Raw genomic sequence first — 25,978 nt, 5'->3', positions numbered from 1 at the left:
AGATAGGCCCCTATAAACTCTAGCTGTTGGACAGGGACCAAGGTGGACTTTTGAACCTTTATTTGAAACCCTAGGTTGGTGAAGAGGGTTAATGTGGTTTGTGTTTGTACTGCTATCTGTTGTGTTGGTGCTCTTATGATGTAGTCGTCCAAGTATGGGAAGATCATTACCCTTAGCCTGCGGAGGTAAGCTGTGGCGATGGCTAAGACTTTGGAGAATACCCATGGGGCTGTGGACAGGCTGAAGGGTAGTACTTTGTATTGGTAATGTTGATGGCCTAGTGTGAAGCACAGAAATCGTCAGTGTGCTGGATGAATGGTGATGTGAAAGTAGGCATCCTGTAGGTCAAATCTCCTTTCTCTAATGCTGGAATTATGGTTGCTAGGGTAACCATTTTGAAGGGCTGCATCGTTACAAATTTATTGAGTTTGCGTAGGTCCAGAATGGGTCTCCAGCCCCCATTCTTTTTCTGTGTGAGAAAATAACGGGAATAAAACCCTGTTCCCCTGTGTTGGAGTAGTATTATTTCAACGGCTCCTAGTTACAGGAGATGGTTTATTTCCTGCTGCAACACAGTCTTGTGGGAGGGGTCCCTGAAGAAGGATAGGGAAGGTGGGTGGGTGGGGGAGTAGAAATAAATGGGATAGAGTAACCCTTCTGGCTGATTTCCAGCACCTATTTTTCTGAAGTGATGTTGTTCCAGACTGGGTAGTGTGGTAGCAGGTGGTCTCCAAAGAGAGTGGATGTTATCTGATAATCTGGCATGCGAGAAGACAGAGGTCTCGAGCCCTTGACCAATACTTCAAATGATTGATGGGATGTTGATGGTTGAGATGTGGCAGGTTGATCCTGGTTATGCCTGCGCCTTGCTTGTGTTTGCTTGCGGTGTTAGTCATATTGTCTCGGGTTGGGAGTACAGGGTGGGATGGAATCTTTGGGTATAAAAATCTGCCGTTTTTTCTTGTTTGGGGGGACGTAAATACCTATTGTCTTCAAGGTGATTCTCGAGTCCTTTAAAGTATGTAGGGATGGATCTGTGGTTTCTGCAAATAATTTTTGTCCCCCAAAGGGCAGGACCTCATCTGTGACTTGTACTTCCCTAGGAAGCCCAGAGAGGTGGAGCCATGAAGCTCGACGCATGACCATGGACGTGGTGATGGAACGAGCTGCCGTGTCAGCAGAATCAAGGGAGACCTGCAGTGCTGTTTTGGCAATTAAGGAGCCCTCCGCAATGTTAGCTTTGTATTGCTCCTTTGACTCCTCTGGCATTTGTTCAATAAAAGATGTCATTTTATTAAACAAGTTGTAGGTGTATTTCACTAATAGAGTAGTTTGCTATGTGAAATTGCAGTGAGGCTGAGGAACAGGCTTTGTGTTCAAAGAGCTCAAGCCTTTTCCAGTCTTTGTCATAACTGGTGGTTTCTGACTGGTGCTGTTTTCCCCTTTGGTTTACTGCCTCTACGACCAGTGAATTTGGAGTTGGGTGAGTAAATAAGAACTCAGCCCCTTTCGCTGGTACATAATATTTTCTGTCCGAGCGTTTACAGGAGGGTGGGACAGTGGCCGGTGTCTGCCATGCTATCATTGCAGGATCCATTAGAGTAGTGTTAATGGGCAGAGCTATTTTTGTTGATGGGAATGCCTGCAAGATGTCAGTAAGTTTATGCTGAGTCTCTGGCAGCTCTGCTAAAGAGATGTCCAGGGATTCTGTAACTCTTTTGCATAAGTCCTGGAAGGACTTGAAATCAACTCCTGTGATGGGAAGTGATGGCATAATTGTTTCATCTGGGGACGAGAATGAAATATGGGTGGGGGTGGCAGTGTGACACCTTCAGAATCCTCTTCTGGCTCCTCTCCCTCTTCCTCCTGGGCCTCCAACGGTGGGGGGTTCATGAGTGAAGGGGACCGGGTTGCACCTGATGCTGGTAGGTTGGGGAGTTTAAGATTTTGGGCTCTGTAGATGTCCTACTATGGCCAACTGGGTGGCATAACAACAGGAGGTGGTATCCATGGTTGTGCCTGCCAGCTTTGTCCTTGCATAGTTGGTTGTTGGTGAGAGGGTCCTGGTTTCGGGGAGGAATTACAAGGGGTATAAAGACCTGAATCATTCTCTTTATCCTCATCACTAGATAATGGAGGTGCAGATCTGCTCGGAGTGCCTATTCAGGTTGGTCCTGGTCTGACTGGGGTACCACTGGTGCCGAAGAGGGATGTTCCCAGCATGGAGGAGTCTGCCAGGTCCGCCTGTCCCATGAAGGGTTGCAGTACTGGGAAGCTCGGTGCCGTGGAGGGCAGCACAGTATGCTCTGCTGGTGCCGAGGTCTCGTGAGGCTGTGCATATGCAGCAGGTGGCACCATTACACTAGCTGGTGCCGAGGCGTTCTTCGGCACTGTTGATGCCGAGCTAGGGAGCTCAGCTTTAGCTCATGCACCTGAGAGCCTGGCTGTATCAGCGCCTTGGCTCCTCGGGATGTCTCGGTACCAGACATTCCTGGTGCCTCTCATCCGAGGTTCTCGGTGACGTCGGTAGCGGGGCAGACTTCTTGCCAGGAGATCGCTTCTTCTTAAGGGGATCTTTCTGAGGCGATGACTGTGACCAATGTTTGGTCGCCTTGTTAGATGCAGGGTCCTTAGACACTGTGTGGAGCTCTTGTCTGAGGCTGTTGCTGGAGACCGTTGGCCAGGAGGAGTCCTGGACTCTGGGTCGGAGGCTGGCCTGAGGGATTTCTCCATCATTAATAGTTTTCGTTGGAGGTCCCTGGCTTTCAGTGTCCTGGCATATAATTTCTTGCAGGGTGCACACTTCTGTGGTATATGGGTTTCCCTGAGACAGCATGACCATCCGATACAGCAATAGATAGCCTGCAGGTCAGGCAACGTTTAAAGCCAGGGGAACCAGGCATGCCTGAGGTGAAGGTTGCTGTTCAGTCACCATTTGTGGGGGGGGGGGGTGACAAAATAATATTTACCGATTAAAAAAAATTAAGGACAGGAAGACAAAAGAAAACCGTCAAAAGGGATAAACAGAGATGGGAATATAAGCAATTTTACGACCTAGACGGGCGCTCCTTGAAGAAGAACCCCACGTTATCTATCTTTCCCCTAAGACAACAAAGGTGCCAGCCCTTTGACTTTGGAGGACAGATCGTGACCCAGGAATTTGGTCAGCCATCTTGATGGAAACATGACGAGAATTTTACCTTGTACCTAATCTAGCTTAAATTTTAGTTACTAGAAAGCATTTTATCTTGATTTCTCTTGTAATCATTTCTCACTTTAATTCTTATACTCACTTAAGATCTATCTCTGTAACCAAACTTGTTTTATTTTTAATGCCAACCACTTCAGTGCTGTGTTTAAACTCAACTCTTTGTTAACTCCAGTTAAAGTAACAAACTGTTGAATACTGGCTCTTTAAAGGAGCAATGGACCTTAACATTCTTCTGGTTGTTCCAAGATAAGGTTGGACATTTCAGAACACACATTTTGGGGGAAAACTGGGGCTGGAGAGAGTGTGGCATTTCCTTACCAGTTGTTAACCAAGACTGGCAGAGACCAGTAGAAATCTGTGGTATTGTAGGCAGGCTCCAGGATCCAAAGTGTTGGACCAGGGTTGTCCAATACATAGAGTGCATACTTGTTGCTGACTGTGAGCGTCCCAGGCAGAAAACCACAGTAGCAAGGCATTGTGAGGCTCTTGGGGTTACATGGTAAAATGTGACAATTCTTAATTGGTCTGGACTGCACCTCAGAATGTGACATCCATTCCAAGACTTTTCTAGTTGTTGGTAGCTCCACATGGTGCTCAATACAAAACAGCTGAACTCCGCTTCTTCAAAAGGCATAGTTTTTCAACTGTTTCTTTTACAGGAAAAGTCAGAAGTGATAGGAACAAGACAATCAGGTAGCTCAATCAGAAATTAATGGGTTGATGCTGGTATAGACAACCCAGTGGTCTGGCCCAAAGTGTTACAAAAGGCCACACTGAGACTCGTAGTGATTAAACAAAGGGAGTGGCAGAAACATACTTCAGAAACACTGTGGGCGAACACTCATAAAACTTTTGAACAATCTGTAAATTCAGTGCATAACAATATCAAACTCAAATATTTTTATGGTACTTCAGTTATGGGCTTCACATTACACTAACATAGCTCAAAATACAAAACAAAGTTGCTTGCTACTGTGGCATGTAACTTATAAGGTAAATGCACATTAAATAAGTTATATGCCAAAGTGCAATTTCAAATTTCCTTATCTGTGGATCATGCCTCATCATCATTCCTTATCCTTTTCCTATGGCTGCAAAACACACTCTTTTCTCACTTTTTCACTACAGTGAAATGATACCTTATGGGCAGCAAGGAAAAAGATGCAGTCCTATAAGAGAAACTTTCAGACCATTACGAGTAATGTGGTCAGATATCATCCCTCCAATTTTTTTTATTCTTTCCTCAAGAGAAGAGCTTTTTCCCTACAACTATTTTGACTGCTTGCAAAAATTCTTGCTCCTTTTATTCAGCATGAATTTGTCACTATTTTAGACTCTCAAAAGGCAAAAGATGCCAAACTTTCTATTAAAACTACACCCTCATTATCTCTAATGGCAAGTCTACACCATAGCTGTTTTAGGGACCAACCATAATCTGAATTGGTATCTTCCCACCCATAATTTCTAAGACACTAGTGATGCAGGTTGGTATTTAATATTAAAAATTGTTCAGGATAGCAGAACTTATTTGCAGTGAAAGATGCAAAGTCATTTTCAATAATCAGCTTTCTGTACTGCCGTTAAGGTCAGCACTGGCTGTTTCTACAGTGGTATCACCAGACCTGAATTCTGCAGATTCTTTAATCAAACCAACATTGTGATATGAATTCAAGTTTCACTTATACCTGTGAGACCCATCTGAAACAACAGTAGCAAAGACATAACCAAATTTCTGAACTGCCATTTTTACTTTCTTATGAACTTTGTCACTTCAGATATCCTTTGGTCTTCTAATTTTGAAAACCAAATGAATAAAAATGAAAATCCCAAAGAATATAAATAATCCAGATATAATGTAAATTAATATCTTAAGCAACTTAATTTTTCCCATGGCTTTCTGGGAAGCATCTTGCATTTTTGTCAGTAAAACTTCACCATTTAGTGCCATTGACAATCAATAACTTTGAAATTAATTACACTAGAGGCTGTTCTTGTAGCCTTTCCTAGCTCTTATTTTTGTTTTGTAAAAGATGTAGACATTTAACCTGAGATTTTTTTTACAAGAACAAACACTTTGAAAGTGTTTTACGATAAACCCTAAGTGCTATTCATGAAAGTGAATGTTTGAGTTTAAAAAATGGTGCTTTATTCTGGCAAGGACTCCAGAATTTCTGTAGCTTTTTTTTGCCAATTTCTGAACTTCATACTACCTTCATTTTATAGAGAATCACTGTCTGCGTGCTTCTCAAAGTTAGGCAATTTTCAAAGGATAAGGACACTACCTCTCCACCATAGTTGAGGGATGCATGTGTAACAGACTGACTATTGTGTGAATTAAAAATGGCAGTACAAATCACTACAGTATATCACACGGTGATACTGGCCCTTTAAGCGGGTGCACTCTGCCTCATCTGCTGACCCAAATGAGCTTTAAAAGAGAGTATCTGGGACTAGAGAGAAGGAGAAACCCAGTGAAGGGGAGACTGAGTGTGTCAGGCTGAATGCCAGCCAGGAAAGAGGCAGAGAGTACAGACACAGGGCTCTCACACTGCCTGCTCCATGGGAATAGGGACCCCTGGAGAGCTAGGACTGCCAGAGTCCCCTAGGAGGGGAGGAAGTGGGAACCTGGGAGGAACTGTTCTGAAAAGGGGCCTCCAGGTAGAAAAGCCTGGATGGCACTGTTCAGGGAAGCAGTAATCGGGCACAGCAAGACTGCCAGAGTCCCCTAGGAGGGAAGATAATGGGCACCTGAAAGGAAAAGGGGAAAATTCCCCAGGAACTGTAACCCAGGGTGGGTACCGGAACTGTTTTGTTGTTGCATAAGTTTCTACAATAAAGCTGCCTCAGAGACTGTGGGCATGGCAAGGGATCCATTGTTGGCAGAGGCGAAGCTACTACCTTGTTCCAGTATCTTCCTCCTTTTATTATTTTCTTAGTGATACCAGCCGAAAAGAATCTGTAAAAGCCTATCATCTTTGGCAACAAAATTTCATCTTTATCTGATGCACTTCCTTGAGCGCCCTAATCCATATGAATTTTTCAAGTGGTCAGTAATGAATGCACTCACAGCACATGTATGCTATAGCATCTTCATGAGATGTAATAGTTTGTACTGTACTCAAATACTGGTATCTACAAGACATTTTAAAACAAGATAGTATATTTAAAAGGATTGCTTCAACCTGAATTTGAATCTATTTTTAAAGCGTAAGTTAAAAGTAGTTTCAGACAGTACACCTAACCCAATCCTTGTTTTACAATCATATTTTTCTATTGTCTTCCCATCCCCTCCCTCCATTGCTGTATAAGACCCTCACATAAACCACACAGAGAACTGATTAGAGGGGGAAACATGAAATTGTCTCCACAAAAAGTGTGGTTAAATGCACAAAAACAAACTGAAAAAAATATTTCCCCTTCTAATTGCTATAGTAATTGTAGACAAACTAACACTAATACTGTAGGTTAAAAATTCAGGGGAAAAATGGTTTTTAAGCTAGTGTCCCTTTAATTTTTCTTTATATATATATGTATATATACACACACACACAGACACACACACACACACATACATACAGATACACACACTATACTGAGGATATTAGTAAACTGCCATAGTTCTAAGTTAGGCACTATGGCTTCCTTCCTATCAAGAGTCTTCAAAGTTGCTTGAATTTAGATGCTTTTGACTAAAATTCAATTTGGGAATTTGTGCTAAGTGACACTGCTGCATTAGCCAGTAAATTAACAGTGCATACCTTACTCAGTGAGGCCATTGTAATATCAAATGTGTTTTCACTGGAGCCAAAATGAAGACAAATTGATTTTTTTTTAAATTTTCTACAATTTACTAAGATATTGAAACTGAATTGTGTGGCTGTTTTTTAAAGTAAAATTGGGATGTTGGGTATCATTCACTTTTCTAGACTATATTTATAATTACTTATAGATTTTTAACTATTCTTCAAACAATTTTTTTAAAAATTACCTCCCTTTCCCCACTGGCTACAGAATTGAAACCCAACTAATTAGAGCACTAAAATGCTCTGATGTCTCATTGTCTTTTATAGCTTCATGCCATGCTACTGACTGGTCAAATACATAACTGGACTAGAATGACCATGTACTAAGGCTGCAACTATGTCTCAGCCTAAATTTCAGCCAATCCAATACCTTCCCTTTTAATCTCTCGCCTTCTCCCCCAACCCTACCTATGACTAACACCACCTGCTACTGCACCTTGCTAATGCAAGCAGGGCAGGGCTGAGATAATATGGACTGGGCTATTGCATAACTTTCTTCACAGAAGCCCAACTAAGCAAGTAATATTGCCTAGTAGTAAGTATCTTGTTAAACACACATATGCCCTAAGGCATTTAAGGAAGAACAATTTCAAATCTAGTAACTACTCTATCTAAGCGTTCTGGGTCTTCCTGAGTCACTTATGATTGCTTTTACTCCCTCAATAATGATTTTATGACTTTTATCAAATGTAGAGATAAAAATCTATTTAGTATGATTAAGGTGCCATATAAATCTACCTGATATCAGAAAATACTGGACCACTTGACTTCCTAATGTTATTTTGTATACATTATCATTTTCCATTGATAAAAGGATTTAATCTTTACAAGTCATAGCCTATTGTTTGCATAGACACATGGCATAAAATCAGCTTCAAATAATATTAAGTTACTTGCCTTCACGAAGGTTATAAAAATCTTAATTGTGAGTTTCTTTGTATTTTTATAATTAAACTTGCCCCTCTAGTTCTGTGAGTGAATTGTAATAAATGCTAAGCACAGAATGCAGTTTATATATACTTTATCTTGTAGGAAACTGGGAGAGCTAGATTGCTGACACAGTGCAACTGGAAACTAATACTCTTAGTACATTTATACAATGGAGTTTTAGTTTTTCTCATTGCCTTCCTTTAATACCTGCTGGTTGCTTCTTTTGCTCTTCGAACAAGTCGGCTGAACTTATGGAGGAACTTGCAGAAAGTCTCTCTAGACGAGCCCTAGCTTCATACTAGAAAAGAATTAAAAATAAAACATCACTAACAGTATATTGACGTCTTGCTCGTTTACACAGATAAAAATCCATATGTCTCTGCAAACTCCCCAAAGACAAGCTACTCTCTGACCGTTAGCCAATCAGAGCTACCTACCCTCCCCATTATTAGTAACTGTAACACAATTTTCTAAAGTCATCACAGAATATTTGAGCATCCAAAAATATGTTTATTTTGCATAGAAATTTTTGTACTTACGTCAGTATGGTCTTGCTTTCCAAAATACATATCTGATGAAATAGCTTTGACATTGCCAAATTTTTTTTGTGCCTCATCTGTGCTTAAAGGTGGCTCATATTCAGGTTTACGACGAGATGTAGGCCTAAAAGTTAAAAAAAATGCATTAATGCCTATAAATTATATCTAGTATAACATGATTGAACAGAAAGCAAGATCTCTTTTTAACAAAAACAAAAAAAAGAGTACTTAGTTTTTTATATTTTTTTTAAATGCAAGTCAATATGAAACAAGGACAACAAGAAATATAAAGAACTTTTCTTTAAAAAAATTGATATAGTGGCAGAACCATAATATTTCAGTGATAATTTTATAGGTAGATAGGTAAATACTACTTGATTATAACTTGAACTGAATGAGTTTTGTTGGCTTGAATTAGAAGAACTAATTCAAAAGAGATTTATTCAAAAGCAAGCAAAACTGGTGTCAAGAAGGATTAGATTAATTAATTCAAAAGTTACATTGTAACCCACATTTATGTTAAGCTCTGCCCAAAGCGAACATGTAAAAAAATAATGTTCAAAATGAGAGACTGTTTACAGCAGGTGTAGCCTAGTGGTAGTACAGACGTTCATAATCCTTTGAACCATCATTACCTTCCCACATCTCACTGGCAACTAAATTTCTGAATTCTCTACAAAATATAACATTAAAAGAATGTCAAGGTTTCACAAACAAACACTCTAAAGTAAGAAAATGTCAATGTTAAGATTGCATTTTGCTACAGTCCTCAGTTATAGGATCACATTCTGTTATTTTCTAAGAATGGTTATTCATTTAGTATGCAGGTTAGATGTGTCAATAAATGAAGACGTGCAAAATTAACTTTTAAATAAACTTAAAATCAAAAGTGAAAAAGAAGGCTGCAGACTACAGTTGTCGTTGACTATAAAACTGAAAATATTTCCCTGTGGAAAACAAACACTTATTTTAGACCAATTTAAAAAAAAACAAAAACAAATCTGTTACTTGTAAATATATTAAATAAATTCTAGTCCCAATTGTACAAGTGCATCACTAATTCATTCATTTAGTGTCCAACTTAAATAAAGAATGAGGCAGAAGGTCTACAGAAGAAAAATGGGCAGGATCAGAAAATAGAAAAAACTAAAAAAATAGAAACAATGTAGGTTTACTTCGTCTTACATTGCAGCTTCTCTTCTGTGCATGTCTTTTGGATTATAAACTCTTTGGGGGAATGACTGTCTTGTACACAATGCTGAACACTTAATAAATAGTCAACATATAATAAGTAGTAATCAATGACAAAAAATTACACAGGGAAACAGAAGAAACTCATGCTACATATGTAAGGAAACCTCAATACTAACGATCAAAGTTTTGGCCAAATCCTGCTAGTCTTAGTCTCACAGGCAGTACCATTTAAGTCATCAGGACTAGTCTCATAAATTAAATGAGCACGTTTAGCTCTTTGTACTGAAGTTAGTACAAGTTATCTCTGTATACCTGTCTGCATAGTCTGTAATTTTTGAAGTTAGAAATGTGTCAGTGTCTCTGTTACTACTCTCTTTCTTCCAAAAAGCATCTGAATTGTCATCCCATTTAGAAAAAGTGCTGCTCCTCAACTCTGCAGAATCAAAGTACCTGAATGAAAAAAGAAAAGTATTGAATAAAATGTCCGATTTCAATTTTATTTCACTAACTCAAAGCACTCCAGCTATTCCGTAATTACTAATGACTGCAAGAGCTAACAGATTAAACTAGGCAAAACTCCTACAAATGGTTACAAATGGTTTTGAAACTTAAGCTAAATATGTTTTGTAAGTGCTTCTCCTTATGGAAGAATACATCTTCATCTAAGAAGGTTTTGCAAAATTATTACTCATATGTGTGAAATGTATATATAAATACCGGTACGATATGAAAAGAACTATTACTTGCTCTACAGTAACTGTGGTTCTTTGAGATGTAATCTCTGTGGATCCCATCGTAGTTGCTCATGCTTAAGACCGGAGTGGGGTTTTTTTGAGGGGGAGGGGGATTGAGGGAGGAATGGAGTTTGAAGAGCAGTGTCCATCAGGTCTACATGTGTGCCCTGTGCCACCTTGTGCTCCCATGAAAGGACACAAAGGGTGGAGCAGCAGCAACCCTCCCTCAGTTGGCTTGAAATGCAAAGCTTTTGCTGTTGAGGACTCCAAAAAATCAGGGACAGAGAGTGAGTTGTGAGATCCACACCGACTACAACATGTCAAAGAATGACAACTACTGTAGGGCAAGTAACTGTTCTTTCTTCTTTCACTATGTGATCGGCGTGGATACCACTGAAGACGACTGGCAAGCAGTGTCTTCCTTGGACAGTGGGATTGAGTAGTTTCAGCTGTATCAAACAGAGACTGAAGTACTGCTCTCCAATACTTGGCATCCAGATGTGGCTGTGGCATCAGAAGCATCAATTGCTGTCTGTATGGTCATCTTGGCCACTGAGGGTATGTCTAAAATTTAATTAGACACCTGCGGCTGGCCCATGCCAGATCTCTTGGGCTCAGGCAGTGGGGCTGTTTAATTGCAATGTAGACCTCTGGGCTTGGGCTGGAGCCCAGGCTCTAAGACCCTCCCACCCCGCAATTAGCCACATGCTGCTATACGCAAGCACAGGAGTACCAGGACATGCCTTGTAGCCCTTATCCTTTGGGAATACTCTGCTTATACTACCAACATGATTAAAAAGAGTCCAGACTGGGAAGAGTATAGAAAAACTCAAACCCTGTGGGAGGTACCTCCTCTTAACTTGTTTCCCAGTGGGCTTTATCCTGAACAGCGTCTGCCACATGACCTTAGCCAGGTCCTTCATTATAGGGAAAGCAATTCTGGCTGAACAAGCTGACAATATGTTAAATAGCTTCTGGGATTTCTCAAATATGACTGACATCTCAATTTCTAGAATTTCAGCAATCCTCACAAAGAGCTCCTGGAATGCTTTAAAGTCATCCGGTGATAGTACCAATGCTAACAATACTGCCTTGTCATGTGATGAAGACAAAGGATCCTTTGGCAGTGATACAGAGTGTTGGTGCTGCTCCATCCTTGAATCTGGCTCTCCCTGGTATTCTAGCATAGGTAGTCTGGCCAGGGACGTTGATGGGAATGACCTCTTCCTCAAATCTGGTGGAGACCAATTTCTGGATGCCTGAAATGGTGGGCCCAAGTATCCCCAATAGGGCCTCGGTGGCATGCAACAGGAATATGGCTGGCTAGCTTGCTAGGTACTGGACAGTCTAATGCCCTTCTTGATGAGCTGGTGGATACTGAACTCTATAAAGTAAATTGAAACCAATGACCTCAGGAGAAAGGGCTATCCCACTGGAAGACAAGGTGAATGCATGCCCTGAAGATGATGAAGTGGAGTAGAGCTCCTCCATGGGTGGCACTGAAGTATATCGTGTTTTCAGTAACAAAATCTGTACCAGTATGAGTCTCTGCATTAATGTCTGTCTTAGTTCTCGTCTAGGCGTATCCTCTCCAGCAAGTATTGATGTAGAGGGTTGCATCATCATAGCTGGAGGATTCTGTTGCACCATACGCTGCTCCTTCTCCCCAAGCCTCCTAACCGTCCATGACTTGGTGGATTTACCTTCAGAGGCTTTGAAATGCCTGTCCTTATGGGAAGACACTGAGGTCTACATGCAGTCTCTGCCTCTGTGTTCAGTGCAGGCCCCCTCAGCGCCAGGTCTTTACTCAGCGCAGTCTTCCCTGTGGTAGGCTTTGGGGTCACTTGTCTGCTTGACAGGGCACTGGATGAAACCGGCTTGACCTGCTAGCAGAACTTTGAAGCTTGTCTCCTCAGGGTCTGATGAGACCTGTATGGACTGTTCCAAACGATGGAGCTTTAGTCTCACACCTTGCTATTTACATGTTCGTGTAGGATGAACAGGGTTTAAAGCCTGAAGGTTTAAGAAGCCCTGTACAGGGAGTCTGTCTGCAGGGAGTGGCCTACAGGGAATTTGCCTGCAGAGTTCAGTTCGGATAGATGAAGAGTTCATGGCAGTTGATGTAGAAGACTGAAAGTAGTTCTGAAGGTTTTCTTGAAGATGTGCAGGAATTTAGCCTGAGCTAAGAGCTAGCAAGTCGGACAATCATCAGGTGCTAGCTTGCTGTCACACCAGGTAAGAGGGAACTGAGGTAGGATCACAATCACCCTACCATTTATACCCTTGTACAGGAGCACAAGGAGATACAGGGCACATGCACGGCCCCAACAGACACTGCTATTGGGGCGGGACGGACCAAAAAACACCCCACAACCCTCTCTCGTATGCACACACGTCTACAGTGGGATTCACACTGACATCTAATTCTAAAAAACTTAAAATAATGGGTATTTTGCAGGGCAGAGATTAGAATACCAGTTAGGTGTTTTCAGAAATGTTAAAAACTAAACCAGAGCAGATTCTCTGCTGTATAGATTACCACCGCTAAACACAGATGAGAACTGTAAGAAGCCAACTCTTGCTGGTGACCATTCTCACAAACCCATCTCTCTGCCCCTGCCTCCCGCAGCCCTTCAGCAAGAGCACACTCTGGGGAAGGTGGGCCTGCAGAGACCCAAGTTCTCTGTGTCCCAGCTGGGTGGGAGTGGGGAAGCTGCCCAGGGGAGCAGCCGCCTCCACTGACAAGAGTTGCCTCTGGCACCATGCACACCAGCCCCACATGTCTCCAGAGGTGTTTCCCAGAACCCTCAGGGAGGCTGCGTGGTACAGGGTGCTGATCCCTGCTTCAGCACCAGCACAAACATCAAAGCAGTGCATCTCACTGCCCTTGGTAACAGCTATTCAGGAGCAACAGCTAGGCGCTGCAGGGAGGGGGTGCTGCTTTGCCCCCGTCCCCAATCTCCACCCATGCTTTGGAGGCTGTCATGAATGCAAAAAAAAATCCACAGGTGGCCGCATTTGAGAAATGTTGCACTAGCGTTTAGGATTTACAATGCAGTATCATATATAAAGTAAATTGCGGGAAGGCAGCAATCCTCAGCAGCACAACAGAGCCCAACGAGTAGCTTGACTCCCACGTCTCCTAATCTATGTCACTCCTACAAAACTCTAAGTTTCTACCCACCACCAGTTTAGAGTGACAGCAGAGCTCCAAGCTCCACGGGCTTAATATCAGTGTATCTTGCAGCCCTTCTGGTTTACCACATCAGCTTCTGAGTTATATGCATCCTATTGTCCTGCTCCCCCAGGATAGGGGGAAGCATATAACTGCAAGAACTGTAGTAGACAACAGTAGAGGCCACATCAAGTCCATCATTTCTTCTTCCCTACTGAGGCTATCAGCCAATTCTCTAGCTTTTAGAGGCTTGGTAGGGACAGGGTACAAGGAACAATGTGAAGCAGTGAGGGGCTGCAACAAAAAGATTAGGGAGAACAGAGAAGATGACTCAGAGACTGGCTTGGGAGCGAGGAGCCAAGGATGACAGAGTTCCTAAGTCCCATTTCCTTGCACCCTTAGTCTCCTGCCCTGTGGAGCTTCACAACTGTGCAAAGTATTCTGCTCCTCAACTCCCAATGAATGCCAAATATTTAATGAATAAAACAAAAAAAAGACTAAGGGAATGCCCATGTTGTTTGGTACCTTAACTTAATTTCTAGACTTTCAACTGTTTAGATTTGTTTCTTTTTTGAAGACTACAATTTTTGAAAGGATTTTACCCTTATATTACAGATATGTATTGTCGACCTGATCTCCAGCTAAATTATTTTGTCTTCTGATGTATATTAAGACAACATTAAAATAATCTTCCTCTTTTTCATAGCTATAGCTAAAAACGAAGGAGATTTACTGTGGTAGAAACCTCAAAGTCTAACTGACTGGCTATATTCTCTTTGAAGTGAGAGAGTTTGTACACCAATTTCAATTAAATTTTGCTATTACCATGACTAATACAAAAAACAAACAGCTAGGTCATGATTTATCTTCTAATTATTGAACAAAGATATAAAAACCTCTTCCATAATTCATAATTTGACTGCCAGGGAACTAATGAATAATTTGAGAGCAATTAGAGCTCTTTTCATGGGACAAACAGAAGTATTCAAATGGGTCATGTTTTATTTTACAGCATTGTTGCCAGTGTATTTGGCACCATGCCTGCATTTCTACCACTAGTGATTACATTACAAAGAAGTGACGTTAAAGTCTTTGTGTTTTAATTTGACAGTCTGCAGGTAACTAGGTACAATTTTTCAAAGCCTATTTTTTCCTGTTTCTTTGGCAGCAACCCAATATTTAAGATTTATAAAAGCACTATCTGCTCCTACCTCAATTTATGAACTGTTTCATAGCAATTAAGGCCTTTAGGACTTGCTCTTTTTTTCTCTCCAGTGACAGCAATATCTAACACACTAAATACGTGCTTTGAACAAAAATGTAACAATACTTTACTTTTTTTTTTAAACGTACTTTTGAATGGTAAAATATTTTAAAATGTGAACAAATCGGAAAGCTTACCAATATATGAAAGCGATACATCTGAAATATTTGTAAGTTTTCCATGTTTGACAACCCAGATATATAATTAGATTTATTCCAACCAATCTCAGCATTCTAGTGTCAGACTTTAATATGAAGCCTATTGTTAGGTTTGAGAGTTAGTTTACACATGCTAAGAGGACCAATAAGTGAAGAAAGAAAATAAGCTAACATGATGCAGAACCCACTGGACCCAAATGGTACCAAATCAGACTTTCCCATCCCCTACATATGTCAACTGGCTTTGCAAATAAACACACACAAATTAAAAAATAATGCAACATATAAAATAGACCCATCAGCAAGCCCAAGTTAAAATAGATGGGAAAAAAACCCAAAAAACCACAGCACCAATCAGCAGAAACAAATATCAACGGTTCCTACCTTCCCGCCCAAAACTCTTCACTTATTAAAATGGTAGAAAGGTTCAAAAATGAAAGTACTATTGATAAACATTTGTCACTGAGATATTAAAATCAACTGTTTTGCAAATTTTCCATTTAAATGAGTTCACTCTAAACCATAACAGATGCAGAGTTGTGTGCAACACTGCCTTGTCTTGATTTTATATCAATATTTTTACCACATCAAAACAAAAACTTTAATACATTACCTTGAACTAGGGGAAGAAAAATATGAATCATCTTCATCGTATTTTTTTCTTGGTTTTGTAGTTGTGGGTGTTTCTTGTTCTATCGTTTGCATGTCTGAGATTACTGAATGGGAAATGCCACTGTATCAATAAAAAAATAAACAAATAAAAAAAAGCATTAACTAAGTACAACACTGAACAAGGTCAGCTCCCAGACTACTGCACTGGGCAGCACAGCATGGGGAGGAGGTGACCAACACTCTGTGGAGAAAGAAGTGATTCACGACTATTTAGAAAAGCTGGACGAGCAAAAGTCCATGGGGCCGGATGCACTACACCCAAAGGTGCTAAAGGAGTTGGCGGATGTGATTGCAGAGCCATTGGCCATTATCTTTGAAAACTCATGGCGATCGGGGGAGGTCCCGGCTGGCTGGAAAAAGGCTAATGTAGTGTCAATCTTTAAAAAAGGGAAGGAGGAGAATCCGGGGAACTACAGGCCAGTCAGCCTCACCACAGTCCCTGGAAAAAATCATGGAGCAGGTCCTTAAGGAATCTATTGTGAAGCACTTAGAGGAGAGGAAAGCGATCAGGAACAGTCAGCATGGATTCACCAAGGGCAAGTCATGCCTGACTAACTTACTTGCCTTCTATGATGAGATAACTGGCTCTGTGGATGAGGGGAAAGCAGTGGACGTGATATTCCTTGACTTTGGCAGAGCTTTTGATATGGTCTCCCACAGTATTCTTGCCAGCAAATTAAAGAAGTATGGGCTGGATGAATGGACAACAAGGTGGATAGAAAACTAGCTAGATCATTGGGCTCAATGGGTAGTGATCAATGGCTCCATGTCTAGTTGGCAGCCGGTATCAAGACAAATTAGAGGACTGGGCCAAAAGAAATCTGAAGAGGTTCAACAAGGACAAGTGCAGAGTCCTGCACTTAGGACGGAAAAATCCCATAGACTGCTACAGACTAGGGGCCGAGTGGCTAGGCAGCAGTTCTGCAGAAAAGGATCTAGGGGTTACAGTGGATGAGAAGCTGGATATGAGTCAACAGTGTGCCCTTGTTGCCAAGAAGGCTAACCGCATTTTGGGCTCTATAAGTCGGAGCAGCAGATTGCCAGCAGACCAAGGGACGTGATTATTCCCCTCTATTCGGCATTGGTGAGGCCTCATCTGGAGTACTGTGTCCAGTTTTGGGCCCCACACTACAAGAAGGATGTGGAAAAATTGGAAAAAAAGAGTCCCGCGGAGGGCAACAAAAATGATTAGGGGGCTGGAGCTTATGAGGAGAAGCTGAGGGAACTGGGATTGTTCAGTCTGCAGAAGAGAAGAATGAGCGGGGATTTGATAGCTGCTTTCAACTACCTGAACAGGGGTTCCAAAGAGGATGGATCTAGACTGTTCTCAGTGGTAGCAGATGAGAGAACAAGGAGTAATGGTCTCAAGTTGCAGTGGGGGAGGTTTAGGTTGGATATTAGGGAAGACTTTTTCACTAGGAGGGTGGTGAAGCACTGGAATGGGTTACCTAGAGAGGTGGTGGAATCTCCTTCCTTTGAAGTTTTTAATGTCAGGCTTGACAAAGCCCTGTCTGGGATGATTTAGTTGGGGATTGGTCCTGCTTTGAGCAGGGGGTTGGACTAGATGATCTCCTGAGGTCCCTTCCAACCCTGATATTCTATGATTCTAACTCAAGCAAATTGCAACCCTCATTTTTTGAAGATCTCAGGTAACATCCAAAAACCATACTTTTGAATTGTAAAATATTTTAAAATGTGTACGAATTAGAAAGCTTACCAATATAGGACATCCAAAATCTATGAAGATTTGGGGACAGAGGGGGAAGCTTTGAAGTCTGCACTGTATATTTTCTAACACTGTCAAGCAAGCTTGTGAACATGCCGGCCATCTCTTCTGATTTTAAAGCTTGCTAAGCCTGCTTTTTTAATGACTCGGAGCTCTGAACAGGAGCTGTGTTCTAAGCTTACAGGATTTGGAGCTCAGTAAAAGCATACCAGCTAGCTCCCGGACAGTCAGCTAACTTGAGAAGAAATTTGGTGGAGAGGCACAATACAATAACCTTTGGGAACATAAAGTCAAACTTCAGTTAGCTGACTGTTTTGGTTAATGTGAGATGCACTGTACACAATATAGGATTTACCATACCAGCAGGCCATAAAGTCCAGTATCCTGCTTTTAAGAATGGCAAATACCAGATTCTTCGGCAATAGATTTAAAAATAGCTCTGGTCAATTATGTATTTTCTATTTCCTTTCTGATCCCTGTGATATTAATTATATTACCCTCATCAAAACATGCATAAAGTCAAGGGTAAATTTATAGGGCTATATAAAAGCATTTTAATACAGTTTACAGAATTTCACATACCTTCTGTTGCTGCCAAATCCCATGCCAAGTCTTTCTACCTCAGTTTTCTTTTTACCAGCTATATTTAACTTTTCTTCTTTCATTTGAATTTCAAGATCCTTGTAGGCCAATCGTAAAGATGATACACTAAAACAAAAATACAAAGATGTATAATAAATGTAAATTACTTCTTAACCCTTTGTTCCCCATCCAGTAACGTTAGTAGGAAAGCAACAGAAAACTCCATTTGATAATAAAGATAATATGGCCAAATTAACACTGCTGTAGGAACCTTTACTTTTGCATTTCCTGATTTATTTTAAGTGCTCAGTATTAATGCATTCAGTTTTTACAATCATTGCAAACATACTATTTTTGGGTAGATAAGGTGGCTAGAGGAGAAAGCCAGGGGACAGAAGGGTCAGCATGAACAGCCAGTGCCTCAACCTGTGTTTAAACATAGATGTACAGGTCAGAAAGTAGGCAATTGTGGACTGTTTCGAATTGCACACCTTTAGACCAGTGGTTTTCAAACTGCGGGTCCCAACCCAGTACTGGGTCGCGGAATGTAAGGCACTGGTTTGCAGGGATTCTGGTCAGCACCACCAACTGGGCCATGAAAAGTCCCATTGGCGGTGCTGCCTGGCTAATGAAGGCTAGTCCTTACCTGTTCCAACAACGTGCTGTGCCCCGGAAGTGCCGAGCAGCAGGTCCAGCTCTTAGGCAGAGGGGCCACAGGACTCTGCGCGCTGCCCGCCCCAAGCACTGGCACTGCACTTCCATTAGCCAGTTCCCAGCCAATGGGAGCTGGTGCCTGCAGGCAAGAGCCACACAGAGCTGCTTGAGCGCCTCCGCCTAGGAGCCAGACCTGCTGCTGGCCACTTCTGGGGCGCAGCACAGTCCGCAGTGCCAAGACAGGCAGGAAGCCTGCCTTACCACCTCCGTTGTGCCACTGACCAGGAGCCGCGTGAGGTAAGCCCGCACACCAACCCCCTGCCCCAGCCCTGAGCCCCCCACCAAACCTGGAGCCCCACGCTGCAGCCCTCACCCCTGCACCACAACCCTCTACCCCAGCCCTGAGTCCCTCACGTCCCCCAAAGCCCTCATCCCCAGTTCCGTTGGGTCGCAGGCATCAATTTTCTTCAACTGGGTTGCCAGAAATCTTTTTTAAAACCACTGCTTTAGACTGTTGTATTGTGAAAATTCGATCTACAGTTCTCCTCTGTTACGTCTGCCCATATGTGTTCCCACCCCAAATTTTTTTTTTTTTTTACCATATGCTCTCATTAAGGAGTGTTTGTATGCCAAGTTTCAAGCATCCAAATATACCAGCGTTTGAACATGTTCGAAAAAGTGTAGCCACAAGTATTCTTTATCCTCTGAAATAGACGGGTGAAAATTTTTTCCTCTACATAAAAAGGAAAAAAATTGCTCCTCCCACATCATAGTGGGTGTGGAGGATGGGTGGCCTTGGTTGAACCAGGAAGGGGGAGAGCTCACACCCAGACTTTAGCTTTGCCACTCCTTGCGCCTCAAACTGCATGTGGGAGTGTGCCTGGGGTAGGGGCTTCTCTGCCTCCCATTGGCCACCTGAAAGCAATTAAGGGGGCTAATTGGATCTCACGACTGCCCTCCCCCCATTTAAAGCTTTCCCAGGCAGCCAGGAGCCATCTTGCTGTGATTGCTGCCGCACCCTCCCTCCCTTTGAGGTATATATCAAGTTGTATTTCCAGGATGCTGTGTCCAAAGGATTACCTGTTTTTAGGATCAAGAAAAAAAAATTCCCCCAAGACGGTAAATTGACAGAATCTGGAAAGTTTTTTGTCCCCCTCGCAGAATTGTGGACATACAGTTTAGGTTAAAAGGAGTAAGAACAGAAATTTAAATATTAGGAGGTAATGCAGAAGTGTTTAGTTCATCAAAACTTGCAGGCGATGTCCAGTATGGATAAAGGCTAAAATGAAAGAAGTAAATGAGAACTGGGATATGTCTGATGGACCTTTTGCTGTAAGGAGATGGGGAGACATGAAGTCAAACTGAGGTCCCTTTTGGTACCCTCTATCCCACATGGGAGGGATGGGGGGGTGGCAACAGGATTCAGAAGTGAGATGAGTCCTAGGGGTTAGGCAGAAGAGGATCTACCACAAGTTACTGCTTACATGGTGAGAGCCCTGTGACTCCACACTGGATCCACTCAAATGCCTGGTATGAGAGAGAGGGTGGAAGTACAGTGCCCCTCCCCACTGTTAAGTTAATAAAGATATCTACCCCGTGTCTGTTTTTCATTCACCACTGTGTCCTGATCAACAAACTCAGTTTTAAGCAGACCAATTAGAGAAAGTTTCAGCCATAATGAAGGAATTTTTCAGGACGTTATAGGTAAAACAGAAAAAAAAATTGTTTACAGATAATTTCCTTTCCGCTAGCAGCGTTTCCCACAATTCTTGACATCTTGGCTACTCTCCTCTCTCTGCAGCTCATGGAGGCAAATCAGTGTTGGAGCCATGGGGCCATGTCCCCCTGAGGCCGCTTTATAGAATTATTCCCAAACTGTAACACCTGCATAACATCATTAATAACAAATATTCCAGAGATGATAATTGCCTGATAATGATTCCACTTAATATTTGACTCGACTCATACACCATCCAGAGTGGGTAGAACTGTGGGAGACAATGCTAGCAGAAAGGAAATTATCAGAAAGAAATTTTCCATTCTGCAGCTCAGCGTCTCCCACAATTCTTGAAGTCTAGAAAGTAGTGAGCAGCAAACAGATGTAGGGAGGGTTACAAAAAGGTCAGAAATAAGAAAATGGTATCCCTCCCCATCTATAATATTTGTTCAAAAAGCAAAATCATAATCCAGGCCATCGTGTGCAGAACCTTCCTGCCAGAAGTATGCCTCTGCAGAGGATACAAAGTCTACCTTGTAGCACTTCATAAATGTGACAGCATTTGACCAGGTGGCCGCCTTACAAATTTCCACTGTGGATGCATTAGCTCTTTCTGCCCATGAGGTTGCCAGGGATCATGTGGACTGTGCCTGACCCCTCACGGAACCAGAATCTCTGATGCCTTGTACGTTTCTACAACACCTAGCAATAGAGGACTTGGAGGCTCCGAGTCTCTGGCATTTCAGATGGAAGGATACAAATAGGGTACCTGATCTCCTTGTGGACTCTTTCCATTTGAGGTAAATTTTCATAGCCCTTCTGATACCTGAGGACGGTCACCTCTCCAATGTGGGATGCTGTGTCCTTGGACAGAATGAATGTAGAAGCACTCCTTGGGAAACTTGGAAAGAAAAGGTCACCTTTAGAATAAACGATACTGGAGTTCTGAGCACCGCTTTGTGCTCATGACACATGCAGTAAGGTTACTGCATAGAGAGCACTGCCAATTCTGACACTCATCTGGCAGACATGATGAATTTCAGAAGACAAGTTTTCATAGACAAATAAAATGATGACATTGATGTAAGTGGTTTGAAGGGATGGTCTGTCACAGCTCTCAGTATAAGTCCCACTTGAGAAAAAGAGGTTCAGTTGCCAGTGTGGCTAACTGAACATCACACTGCTAAGAACAGACATTTCATGTGCAATGGTGCCGGGCTGGAGACCTTTGTCAAAACCTTCTTGCAGAAAATTCAAGAAAGCTGGAATTCCAGGACTTCTAGGGTGTGCCTCATGTTCCTGGCACCAGCTGCAAAATTTGGCCTAGATGGAGGAGTGCTTTCAAGGTCGATACTCTTCTAGAAGAAAGAAGCATTCTGATGACTGGTGGACAGACTCAACAATACTAGTGCTTCACTTTCAATAGCCAGGCTGTTAGATGCAGCCAGTTTGGGTCCGGATGAAGCAGAGGACCTTGTGAGAGGACATCTTGTCTCTCTCACAGCTGTAATGGTGGTCCCAATTTCAGCTCTATCAGGTCCCAAAAACCAGGGTCTCCTAGGCCATTATGAGGTTTCCAGTATTACTGTTGCCTGTTCTTGTTGTTATTTTCTGGACCACCTTCCCTAATAATGGGAAGGGTGGAAACGCACTGAGGAGGTGCTGTAGCCATGTGTGTGATATGGCATCTGTCCCCATGGATCTTGGGTCCAACTTCTCTGGTGAACTACTTTGGATCTCTTGGCAGCCATGTACTTTGCAAAAAGGTCAGTTGAGGGCAGGCCAAACTATTGGACAATTAACTCTAAGACTTCATGATTCAGGCACCACTTCAAACTGTTCACCTTGCATCTGCTGAGCCAGTCTGCCTTCTGGTTTAGGTCTTCCTTTATGTGAACTGGCCTGAGGGAGAGAATGCTCTGCCCACGGCACGATTTTCATTACTTTGGTGTGTAGCCCTGCGCTTCTTGTTCCCTGTTGGTTGTTCACATATGAGACCGTGGCTGCACTGTCCAACTTAATCAGAAAAAATGGTTACCTACTTTTCATAACTGTTGTTCTTTGAGATGTGTTGCTCATGTCCATTCCATTCTAGGTGTGTGTATGCCCACATGCACAGTTGTCGGAGATTTTTGCCTTAGCAGTATCTATAGGGTTGGCTGTGGCGCCCTTTGGAGTGCTGCACTCATGCATCGGTATATTAGGCACTGCTGACCCTACGCCCTCTCAGTTCCTTCTTGCCGGCAACTCTGACAGAGGGGTAGGAGGGCGGGTAATGGAATGGACATGAGCAACACATCTTGAAGAACAACCATTATAAAAGGTAGGTAACCGTTTTTTCTTCTTTGAGAGCTTGCTCATGTCGATTCCATTCTAGGTTACTCACAAGCAGTATCCCCGGAGGTGGGCTCCGAGTTCATAATTGTGTGGCTTGTAACATTGCTCTACCGAAGCCAGCATAGTCTTGGGCCTGCTGGGTAAGTGTGTAATGAGACGTAAACATGTGGAGAGAAGACCAGGTGAGCGGCCCTGCAGATATTTGGAACAGCACCTGGGCCAGGAAAGCCGCCGATGAGGCTTGCACCCTAGTCAAATGGGAGGTCACAATTGCTGGTGGAGGCCCTTTCGCCAGATCATAGCAGCAGCAGATACAGGCAGTGATCCAGGATGGAATTCTCTGAGTGGATACTGGACGACATTTCATCCTGTCTGCCACCGTGACAAGCAGCTACATTGACTTATGAAACGGCTTGGTCCTTTTGATGTAGAAGGCTAGCGCCCTCTTGATGTCTAGAGTGCAATCTGCACTCCTCCTCCCACCTATAAGGTTTTGGAAAGAAGACTGGCAAATTCATGTCCTGGCCCATATGAAACTGTGAAACTACCATGGGCAGGAAAGCCAGGTGCAGATGCAGCTGAATCTTGTCTTTGTAGAACACTATATAGGGCAGCTCCAAGGTAAGCGCCCTAATCTCAGAGACCCTGAGGGCAGACATTATAGTGACCAGGAATGTAACCTTCCAGGAGAGGAGGAGAAGGGAGCAGGAAGCCAGAGGCTTGAAGGGGGGACCCATGAGTAAGGCTGAGAGTTTGTCACAGAGGTCATGGAAGTCACAGATTCTGTGACTTTCCATAACCTCCGTGACTTCTGCAGAAGCCAGATGGTGGACCCTGGGGGCTGCCTGAGCAGCTCGGGTGACCCCCAGGGCCAGCCGCACCGACTGATGCTGGGGCAATCTCAGGCCACCGTGTCCCCCACCCCCCCCAACACCAGGAGGAATTTGGGTATGGGATGGAGCTCAGGGCTGGGGTGCGGGAGGGGGTTAGGGCTCTGGGTGGTGCTTACTTGGGGGGGAGGTGCTCCCCAGGAGCAGTGACATCGCTCTGCTCCTAGTTGGAGGCGGGGCCAGGCAGCTTTGCATGCTGCCTCCACTTGCAGCTCCCATTGGCTGCAGCTCCCGGGCAGAGGGGGCAGCACACAGAGCTACCTGGGATACCTCCGCCAAGGAGCTGAGCGAGGGGGATGTTGCCATGGAGCCAGATAAGGAGCCTGCCAGCCCCGCCAACTACCCCCCTCAACACCAGCTGGGGGTTCAGGGCCACCACCTGCCCCCCAGTACCCACAGCACCTCCCGGGCCACCCCTCTCCCAAGATTTAGTCAGGGATATATAGCACAAGTCACGGACAGGTCATGGGCCATGAATTTTTGTTTATCGCCCATGACCTGTCCATGACTTATACTAAAAATACCCGTGACTAAAACGAAGCCTTACCCATGAGCCATGACAGCACAAGATTCAGGTCCTAAGGAAGGACAGGATCCCGGACGTGGGGGTAAAGTCACTCCAGACCCTTCAGAAACCTGACTGTCATGTACTGAGCAAAAACCGACCTGCCTTGGAGAGGAAGATGGAAGGCCAAAATTGCGGCCCAATGGACCTTAACAGATGAAAGAGACAGATCCTGGAGCTTGAGATACAGAAGGTAGTCCAGGTTCAACTGCAATGTGGCCTGCTCGGGACAAATACCTTGGTCCGAGGTCCAGCACGTAAACTGCTTTCATTTGGCCATGTAGGTCACCCTGGTGGAGGGCTTTCTGCTGCCCAACAAGACTTGTTGGGCACGGGCCAAGCATTCCTGTTCCTCCGCATTCAACAATGAAGCAGCCAAGTCATCAAGTGCAATGCTGCCAGGTTCGGGTGCAGAAGACTGCCGTGATTCTGGGACACCAGGTCCAGCCAGTGGCCCGCAAGAGCATGCCGAACCAGTGCTGGCACAGCCAAGCCAGCACTATGAGGATAACCTTCGCCTCACGATTTTCATGAGGACTCTGTGGATTAATGGCACTGGACGAAAAGCATATATGAGGGCCCCCGACCATGGGAGCAGAAAGGCATCTGACAGGGAGCCTCCGTCAATCCCCAGAATCAAGCAGAACACGTGGCACTTCCTGTTCTGCCTGGACGCGACAAGTCCACCCAGGGAGTCCCCCACCTCTGGAAGAGGATGCTGACAACATCCAGATGGAGAGGCAATTTGTGGCAAGACCAAAAGGTCCTTCTGAGGTGATCTGCCAGCATGTTCCTGGCCTTGGGGAGGTGCGCAGCTGCAAGGTGAATAGCATGCTGAACACAGAAGTCCCATAGCCAGAGAGCTTCTTGGCAAAGGAATGACAAGCGGGCTCCACCTTGCTTGTTGACTTGGAATGTAGCAGTGGTTTTGTCTGTCAGAATCTGAACCACCCGGCCCCTCAGATGAGGCAGGAAATCCTGGCAGGCCAAGCGAGCTGCTCTGAGCTTTCTGACGTTTATGTGGAGGGGGTGATTGTGACTCAATCAACACCACTGCATACTGAGATCACCCAGGTGGGCCCCTCACCACAGGTCTGAGGCATCGGAGACCAAGGTCACCAATGGGTATAGGGCCGCAAATGGGACCCCCTCCAACACCAATACGGGATTCAACGACCATGCGAGGGACAACAGGATGTGGTGCAGTGATTACCATGATTACATGGTTTATATTGTGTCTGTTGGGGATGTAGACCAATGCCAGCCACGCCTGTAGAGGCATGAGATGAAGCTGAGCATACCAGACCACATAAGTACAGGCTGCCATGTGGCCCCCCAACCTCAGGCATGCGTGAGCAGTGGTGAGAGGATGGGCTCGGACGTAAGAGATCAGGTCTGTCATGGCTTGGAATCAGACCTTGGGGAGGAAGGCTCTGGTCCAAGTGGGGTCGAGGACTGCCCCAATGAACTCTATGTGATGCACTGGAATTAAAGTATATTTTTCCTCGTTTATTAAAGGACCTAGATCGTGACAGGTAGAGGAACCAGATCGAGGTGCTGTTGCACCTGATCCCGGGAACAGCCCTCACTGAGCCAATAGTCAAGGTACGGATAAATTCAGACAACCCGACGCCTCAGGTAAGTGACAACTGGCTCCATGCACTTCGTAAACTCTCTCGGGGCTGATGAGAGACCAAAGGGCAGTGCTGTGAATTGGAAATGGCACTAGCCCAGTGCAAAACGGAGTAATCATCTGTGTTCTTGGAAGATGGAGATATGGAAATATGGGTCCTTCAAGTCGAGGGCAGCATCCCAGTCTTAGGGTTC

General features: G+C 43.8%; 1 protein-coding gene across 4 annotated transcripts in view; it reads right to left on the bottom strand.

Moving 5' to 3' along the window:
• The window catches only part of ARFGAP3 (ARF GTPase activating protein 3), an 80,087-nt gene that overhangs the window by 7,412 nt on the left and 46,697 nt on the right, over positions 1 to 25,978 (bottom strand). For all 4 annotated transcript variants that reach the window (XM_077826041.1, XM_077826057.1, XM_077826031.1 and 1 more), the window contains 5 exons: positions 17,989 to 18,114; positions 15,622 to 15,741; positions 9,990 to 10,127; positions 8,484 to 8,607; positions 8,152 to 8,242 (listed from right to left, as the gene is read on the bottom strand). In XM_077826041.1, the coding sequence (XP_077682167.1) occupies positions 8,152 to 8,242; positions 8,484 to 8,607; positions 9,990 to 10,127; positions 15,622 to 15,741; positions 17,989 to 18,114 (599 nt within the window). The remainder of the gene's footprint in view (positions 1 to 8,151; positions 8,243 to 8,483; positions 8,608 to 9,989; positions 10,128 to 15,621; positions 15,742 to 17,988; positions 18,115 to 25,978) is intronic.

This window comes from Eretmochelys imbricata, chromosome 1 (assembly GCF_965152235.1).
Source record: "Eretmochelys imbricata isolate rEreImb1 chromosome 1, rEreImb1.hap1, whole genome shotgun sequence".
Taxonomy (NCBI): Eukaryota; Metazoa; Chordata; order Testudines; family Cheloniidae; genus Eretmochelys; species Eretmochelys imbricata.
This window is presented reverse-complemented; position numbering and strand designations above follow the sequence as displayed.